The following is an 8,408-nucleotide window of genomic DNA, read 5'->3' as shown; positions in this document are numbered from 1 at the left end:
AATATAGCAAATTTTAAAGAAAAGGAAAAAAAGAACCCAGTCATTCATATAGCTGGCCTCACATGATGAACTGGCATCCAATGTGGATACCTCATGTGGGGACTGGCCATTCCATTGTGTCGTTCAGATTAACAAATCCCATCTAATAGACTTAGGCTAATTAACAAATCTCATGTAGGAGACTGGCCAGTTCATGCTTTTATTGCCTTGAAAAGGATAAAGCGTCGCTCTTATTTAGTGTTGAGAGGGACATGAGGTGCGCGGAAGCCAAGAAGGATCACAGTCATTCCAGCCCTCCTATGGATCCACCATTATGAACTACCACGAGAAGGAAGAGTTGCTACCTTTTTTTCTTTTTTTTGCAGACTTTACAAGCACTAATAAATATAAAGGAACAACTCATGGGAAGAAGAAGAAGAAGACGAAGGGAGAGGGCCGGAGAGGGAAAGCTGGAGATGGGAACAGAGCTTATGGTTCTGATTTTTCTAACGTGTCTCCAACTCATCAGGGGAGTTAGTGGCGAACTGTTCGATGTGCCAGCGTTGTTTGTGTTTGGCGACTCATTGGTAGACGATGGAAACAACAACTACATTCCTTCAATTGCTCGAGCTAACTATCCGCCTTACGGTATAGATTTCGGCTATCCTACCGGTCGTTTCTGCAATGGACTGACTGTGGTAGATTATGGAGGTACTTAAAAGGATTTTACTATATGCACATTCATATTCTTGGTGTATATATATATATGTATATCTTGAAGCATTTTCGTTCAGGCAGCATTTAGCTGCGAGACTTGATTTACATATATATGCTCATCAAAGGCTATCGTTCTTTAATTTGCAGCTCTGGCCTTGGGGGTACCACTAGTGCCACCTTGTCTTAGTCTAAAAAGCAAAGGGGCAAGCATTCTCAGAGGGGTCAACTATGCATCAGCAGCAGGGGGTATCCTCGATGAAACCGGAAAAAACTATGTAACTGATCTGCAGCACATGAGTTTCTTGCTCTTAATCATTATATTTTTTGCTATTTTGAGTTTCCGGAGTTATTCTTGACTACGTATGTTTGCAAGATGTAGGAGCTAAGGTAACCCCGGTTACGGACATCGGGAGTGTTCATCTTACAACTATCTGATCATGATGACTACCAAGTAATCAGCAACATAAGTATTCCTTTATTCAAAGAGAAAAAATGGCCCCAAACATAGTGAAAACGAAGGAGTGTACCATCCAGAGAAAATGGTTTCGTCTCGGACTTCTTTCCCCAACATTCATACGTCCCATCCATTCATATTGCTTTCCTTCTTGAAAACTGAAACCTTTTGTAATGCTCTAACTGATCTCTCTTAATTATTTTCATCAGATCCATTTTGAGACTCCCGCTCTGATGTTCTTCCTTCTTCCTTGTGTCTACCAATATTATTTGTGGAGAGGATGATCGAAGAGACAAGAAAAAGAAGAAAAATTGAGAGACCTAGAATGAAAAAAATAAATAAATAAAATGAAAGCAGAACATTCTTCTGCGTACAGGAGAAATTACTTGAAACAATTTTTTAGACCCCATGAACTCATTCTCTTATATATAGTTCAGTCTATTGTTTCTAGAGTTTCAATCGAGTTTCCACTTTCACAACAATCTATATTATTTAGACTTTACACGTTCAGCAGACGAGCAGCAATATCAAATTGTCTACTTTTCGTTAAGGTCGACATCGATTTCCATAATTTTCTTCAATGCATTTCAGTTTGACGTGGTCTTGTCAAGCTGAACCAGCTGCAAAACAGAAGGGAAAGTGAACTAGCAAGCTAGAGTCACCCAGCTTATACGATAGTAGGCTCCCATAACATCTCATTACGAGAGGCGGCTGCATATCTTGGCTCGCGGAGAGCTGGCTGCAATGGCTTCCCCATCCAGTACTCGTCCCAAGCAGCGTCACTGATCAGTTTATTTCATTTTATAACGACGAAGTATTGTTCATTGTTATACATCATTATTGTTTACTCCTGTAGTCTTAATAATTCCTCTTAACCTTGCGTAGTTCACGTTGCTGCCTAAATTACTAGTCTACATCCGATTGGTCTTTTGCTAAGTGAAGTCTCAATCCTTGAAAGTCTTTCCATTTTTTCAGTGAGAAAGAAAACTGATGCCCTGAACTTCCAGTTGCACAATTTCAAGCGAACTTACTTTTTAGATCTCTCTCTCTCTCTCTCTAGATTAAAGGTTAATTTCGTAGTTCTTTTCTTGAGAGTAGAGAATGTTTCAGCCGTATTCTCCCCTTCGTAGGAAGCTGCGTTGTGCGGGTTTCATTCGCAGCAATGGCTGAGTCTACGTACCTGGTAAGACCCGTGAATGCTATGCTTTATCTACAAGACAGGAGAGAACTCATTATCTAGTCCCGTTGGGGTGTTCTCTTTCCTCACACCCTTTCGGCCGTTGTCGCTGCCGTTGGCTTTTCACTTTGAATTACCGCAGCACGTTTCCCAGTACTGTGCTCGTCTGAAGTAGTAAATGTATGCTTCTGATTCCTGAGTTTATAATATCTATTGAAAATATTGCAGGTGGCTAGGGTTTCATTTAATCAGCAGTTGGCACTATTCGAGAAGGCCATTGAGTTTGAATATTCATTGCTCTTCCAAGAGCCACAGGCGCTTTCTCGCTACCTTGCTAGATCCATATTTGCCCTCGTCTTTGGCAGCAATGACTACATCAACAACTACCTCATGCCCAAGCTCTACCTGTCAAGCAGTCTCTATGACCCTGACTCCTACGCTGAGCTCCTTGTCCAGGCCTACGCACAACAGATGAGGGTAACTTCCTTTTTCTTCCTAAGATTTTTACCTTTTTCCTTCCCCACCTTCCTCGGTCAATGCATTTCGAGTTCGGTTCCTGTGTCTCAAAAGAAAACCCAAAATTTGAGTTAAAACGTTGGTCACTAATATTTGCCAGGTTGGTCTTTCCTCCAATGGTCATTGGTTAGAACCAACCGGAACTGCCTAGCTGCATAAGCAAGGGTGAGGCTGCAAGTGGGCTTGTCACAGTAAAGGCTTTGACGCTGACGGGCACTAAACTATATATATTAAGCCAGACCACTTGGTTAAGAGACAAAAACCAGACCCATTAGAATTAATTTTTTATTTTTTTTGTACAATCTAACCTTATGATCTCAAGAGTGATGAGAAATCCATGTATTAAGTTAGTTTTTTCTAACTTAAATAATGATTTTTTAATAGTTAAAAAATGAACAGCTCTTTAAAATTGAAATTTTGATAGTACAAAGATCAAATATTAACAAAAATAACCTGAACTAAAACATGATTTATATTAAATTAAAGTTTATAAAAACATTGGAAGGTTCACATTTTGTTTAAAACTTTTTTTAACATAAATTTAAAAGGTTTGGCTTTATCCCTTGTCCAAATGGTCTTGTATCTACCAATCACTATAATTTTATATATATTCAGTAAAACTAGATGGCAGCACTGGCTAATTACCCTTCTTGTATTTTGTGTCAATAGAAGAATTTTAAGGGGGCATTTGTTCAGTATTTTTAGATTTAAAAAAAAAAAAAACTTTTGACAAGCTGATTTCAGCTGGGAGAGAGAGATCGAATTAAGCTTGTCTGCAACAAGCCCATGTGTCAGTTCAAGTTTGGTTAAGGGGCTGGACCCGAGCTGCCTACACCAAAACTGAGTCCATGAATGTCTTTTTTCCTAACCTCAGACTTGGTGAGCATGAGCCAACCCAGATCCAGGACTGACAACTTTCCCAGTTCATATTGCAATAATGGTCCATCTGTTATCGAAATATTACTAGGTGACATATTAATAGTCTTGCTTGTATCTGTTAATTTCTTTCTTACACCGTAGGGTTGGTGAATTATAAGAAGGTAATGATCATGTGAAGAAACTTTCCTAATATGTGAATTTCTGTGGCCAATTGTCATTCTTGGAAGTTCAGTTTGTTGGGATTGATGAAAATACTGCATATTCACTGACAAGTACATCATAGATATGGTCAGTCCAGATTATGCTTGGTCAAAAAAGAAAAACCTAGAAATATAGCTCTTAATGGAACAAGTTAATTTGATCACATGCATATACATATTGAGTTTTGCGTACATTACATATCAGTGATATATATATATATATATATATATATATATATATATATATATATATATATATATATATATATATATATATATATCACTTGGTTAAGAGACAAAAACCAAACCTATTAAAATTAATTATAGAAATGTTTTTTTACCATATTATCTTATAGATATGATCTTAAGAATTTGATGAGAAACACATTAAATTAGTCATTTGCTTTCTTAATTAAAGTTATTTTAATAGTAAAAAATGAACAGCTCTTATAACATCAAAATTTTGATAGTATAAAGATAATTTATATTTACGAAAAGTGGCTTGAACTAAACAATGATTTATATTTATAAATTAGTGTTTATAAGCACATTAGAAGGTTCACATTTTGTTTAACACACTTTTTAACATGAATTTAAGAGGTCTGATTTTTATTCCTTACCCAAGTGGTCTAGGATCTACCAAGCACTCTTTTATATATATATATATATATATATATATATATATATATATATATATATATATATATATATATATATATATATATATATATATATATATATATAGCCATTCATTTTCCACTATTAAAAATTATTATTTAAGTAAGAAACCAACTAATTGAATATATGTTTCTCATCAAATCAATCTAAAGATTTTATTTATAAGGTTAGATTTCAAAAAAATATTTTAATGATTAATTTCAATAAGTCTAGTTTTTGTCACTTACCCAAGTGGTCTGATTTTCACTTAACTTTTCCTCTCTCTCTCTCTCTCTCTCTCTCTCTCTCTCGAGAGAGAGAGAGAGAGAGGAGAGAGAGAGAGAGAGAGAGAGAGAGAAATTGGTAGAAACCAAATGGTTAGGCCAGGGATAAAAACTAGACGCTTTAATTTTGGTATTAAAATGTTTTCTTTTTACAATCTAACCTTGTTGATATGATCTTAAGAATAAGTTGATGCAAAACAAACACTAAGTTGATCATTTGTTAGACTTTAGTAGTGTTTTTATAACAAGGAAAAATGAATGGCCCAAATAGCATCAACATTTTGATAATAAAAAATCCATATTTTTCATAAAAACAACTTGAATCAAAATATGTTTTATATCAAAATAGTTTTTATAAATATATTGAGATGTTTACATTTTGTTTTAAATAATTTTTTAACAAAAAAAATTAAAGGATCTGATTTTTATTCCTGACCTAAGTATCTTCAAAATTTTTCTCATGCACCCTGAGTTTGCGTTGGAGAAAGCGTGTCTAGTAACTCATGCGTTGGCTATAGTTCAACCAATATCAATTTATAATATTATCGGGTTGCTATATATCATAATTCTAGTGTTTTCTCTCTCTCTCTCTCTCTCTCTCTATATATATATATATATATATTTATTTATTTATTTATTTATTTATTTATTGGGTTGCTATATATCATAATTCTTAGTGTCTTTTTTCTTTCTCTCGCTTTTTATATATATATATATATATATATATATATATATATATATGTATATGTTCGGCTTCATTATTCATTGGCTCCACACTCTCAGCTTGGCAGTTCCTTATCACTTTCTTAGTCTTCAACTTATAAGTTAATTAAAAGAAGGCAGGTAAAAATAATGATAAAAATCTGATTAATTTAATTTTGTTGTTTTCAGAAACTTTACAGTTTGGGTGCAAGGAAAATCATAGTGGCAAACATTGGGCCGCTAGGATGTATTCCCAGTCAGCTTGCCATGGCTGATACTGATGGCAGCTGCGTGGAGCGCATAAACAGAGCCGTTTCTGCATTTAATGAACGGTTGTTTGAGCTAGTAAAGAACATCAATTCGACACTTCCTGGATCTTTCTTTGTCTACCAGGATGTTTATGGCATCTTCTCCGATATAGCTGCCAACCCTCAGAAATACGGTCAGTAACAATATTAACTCCATCCCCGTATGTATATGTCACCACCGTCTGTTCTTGCCATTCATAGCAGGCTAATAACTCATAAGGTTGCCTAATCAGGTAGCGGGGTTCCTTTGCATGCCCTCCCCCTGTAGCGGCCTGCTGCATGTCTCCTTCTTGGTACTCACGATAGGCAGGCTGTTAAACACGGTGATGTATGTTAGATGCCCTCGTAAGTCATAACTAAGACAGAGAAAAAGAGTTGGCAAGTGATCAACAGATAGGTTCCTAATTAACTTTGTATAGTTAAATAATTGAATCGTTATAAACGAAACAAAAACTAGAAACTCTACTTTTATTTTTTTTCTTAAAGCCTTTGAAGATGTTCCTTTTTATGCTTTCCATCGACCATTATAATAAAGGGAAGACAGAGAAATTAATAGGAAAACTAAGCTTCATGAATTGGCTGTGTTTTGTGGTGGTGCAGGATTCACGGTAGCAAACAAGGCATGCTGTGGGGTTGGGAGGTATGGTGGGGCGTTAACGTGCCTGCCGTTCGAGAAGCCGTGTGAGGACAGGGACCATCATGTCTTCTGGGATGCTTTCCACCCAACTCAAGCAGTAAACAAGATCATCTTTGAAAGCTGCTACGCTCCGGCCTCCACTTATTGCTATCCCATGGGATTTCAGAGTCTCGCTACGATTTGAAGATCTTCTTTCAGAGGGAGAGAGAGAGAGAGAGAGAGAGAGAGAGAGAGAGAGAGAGCCCCATGATTGAGCGAAATAAATCCCTCCTGCGCAAGCTATTTGTTTTTTTATTAATGACATTTATAGAGGTCTCTGTTCGCTGGACTGTCAGACCTCTTTTTCTTCCAAGCTCTCAGAGTTGATGGTTGACAGTCATTAATAAGCGAGGTAAACGACACTGGCTGTATGCCTCATTGGTGTTCCAGAGAGCATAGTCCAAAATGTCCCTAGTTAATAAAATATGAAGAAGCTTTTGTAAGGATAAAAAATGTAATAACAAAATTAAAAAGACTGAAAAAGGATCTTTTCTAAAAATCACCAAAATGCCTCCCTCCACTTTTTTTTTTTCTTCGTATATTTGCCGTGAGCTTGGTCCTGGCACTCAGCTTGTACATGAGGTTTAAAAGGCCAGGTGAGGCAATTTTCTAGCTGAGGGATGTAAAGGACGGCAGAACTCGACTGCGACTATTATTTGATTGCAATAACAGCGAGATTCGGTTAACAACAAGGAAAAGCAAACTTCAAATATTTACAGTGATTTAAATGGATCATTTGCTGACGATGTTCAACCTAACCATTTGAGTGTAAATACTCAAGTGCTGACATGGATGAATATTTCTGTTAAAGCAAATGCCATTTTTCGTTTCACGATATTTTGATCATTTTCTTAAACTCCCTTATCTATGGTTCACAATTAATTTTCACAAATACCATATGGTGCTGGGGATGACTATATACAAGTAAAAAATGGCCTCATCTTGGATGAAACATACTCAGCTTTCCTAATTAGCGAAGACTTGACCTTCTCTACTTGGTCAAAACATGCTCTCGTCTAAAAGCTTTGAACTCCTCCATCAGAAAGAAAAAAAAAATTAAAAAATCATGGATTTCATCTCTTCCAAAATATCACGCATCTTTGTCATTCATTATGGCATATAATGCTCCATACTCCCATCAATGTTACAACAACATAACTTTATGGCATTTTAACAAAACTTATTTTAAATGGTGCACAGGTCATAAATCCATCACGAGCATGCATGAAGATAGACAGAACAACAATGTTAACAACTTGATACAAGCAACATTGCAATGGTTGGTAGCCGTGGATTGGCATGTTGCAAAAGCTAAATCAGTGATTACCGCGGTTGCTAACTGGCATGACCATGGATAGTTGCTATTTGCAGATAATAAGCCATCAGACAATTCAAAATGCATATCTCATGGAACTAGCTATTGGTGTCTTGTTGAGAAGGCATTAACATTCTGAAAAGACAAAATTAACATTTCATAGATAATATATATGCAATACACGAATGGCGAGCATGCACTTCCAGCAACGATATCAACCAATAGCTAACACTGATTGACCATAGCATGTTGCAAGTTGCAAGTAGTTAGCCATTATGCCATGACCAAATGAAACTCTTAGTGCTTGCTTGGCGGGTGAGGATTCCACTGTAGAAGTGGGATCCTCGCCTTGATTTTCAAATTTGATCATCGTTTCACCGAACACGGGATCGTCATCCTGGATTTTTGACCGAAAACCCAGATTACAATCCATGGATTTCAGTCCACTCCGAAATCCCAGTAAAATTAAATATCCTGTGAAGGCATCCGTCTTCCTACTCATCTAATCGCCGTTCACCGCTGCATCTGTCTTCCCCTCTTCTCA

At 36.5% G+C, this 8,408-nt stretch overlaps 1 protein-coding gene across 1 annotated transcript; it reads left to right on the top strand.

Moving 5' to 3' along the window:
• Positions 1 to 340: 340 nt before the first annotated feature.
• Positions 341 to 6,938, top strand: LOC116265365 (GDSL esterase/lipase 7-like). Its single transcript, XM_031645934.2, has 5 exons — positions 341 to 690; positions 844 to 971; positions 2,556 to 2,804; positions 5,755 to 6,007; positions 6,474 to 6,938. The coding sequence occupies exons 1-5, from the start codon at positions 402 to 404 to the stop codon at positions 6,692 to 6,694; spliced, it is 1,140 nt and encodes a 379-aa protein (XP_031501794.2). The 5' UTR covers positions 341 to 401; the 3' UTR covers positions 6,695 to 6,938.
• The last annotated feature ends 1,470 nt before the right edge of the window (positions 6,939 to 8,408 follow it).

This window comes from Nymphaea colorata, chromosome 1, assembly GCF_008831285.2.
Source record: "Nymphaea colorata isolate Beijing-Zhang1983 chromosome 1, ASM883128v2, whole genome shotgun sequence".
Classification (NCBI taxonomy): domain Eukaryota; kingdom Viridiplantae; phylum Streptophyta; class Magnoliopsida; order Nymphaeales; family Nymphaeaceae; genus Nymphaea; species Nymphaea colorata.
This window is presented reverse-complemented; position numbering and strand designations above follow the sequence as displayed.

What these genes read in the sequence shown, in the direction of transcription:
- LOC116265365 (XM_031645934.2), top strand. Translation starts at nt 402, where the DNA reads ATGGGAAGAAGAAGAAGAAGACGAAGGGAGAGGGCCGGAGAGGGAAAG. An exon ending in GACTGTGGTAGATTATGGAG is followed by an intron (nt 691 to 843) that starts GTACTTAAAAGG and finishes TTTAATTTGCAG; the next exon opens with CTCTGGCCTTGGGGGTACCA. An exon ending in CCTACGCACAACAGATGAGG is followed by an intron (nt 2,805 to 5,754) that starts GTAACTTCCTTT and finishes TGTTGTTTTCAG; the next exon opens with AAACTTTACAGTTTGGGTGC.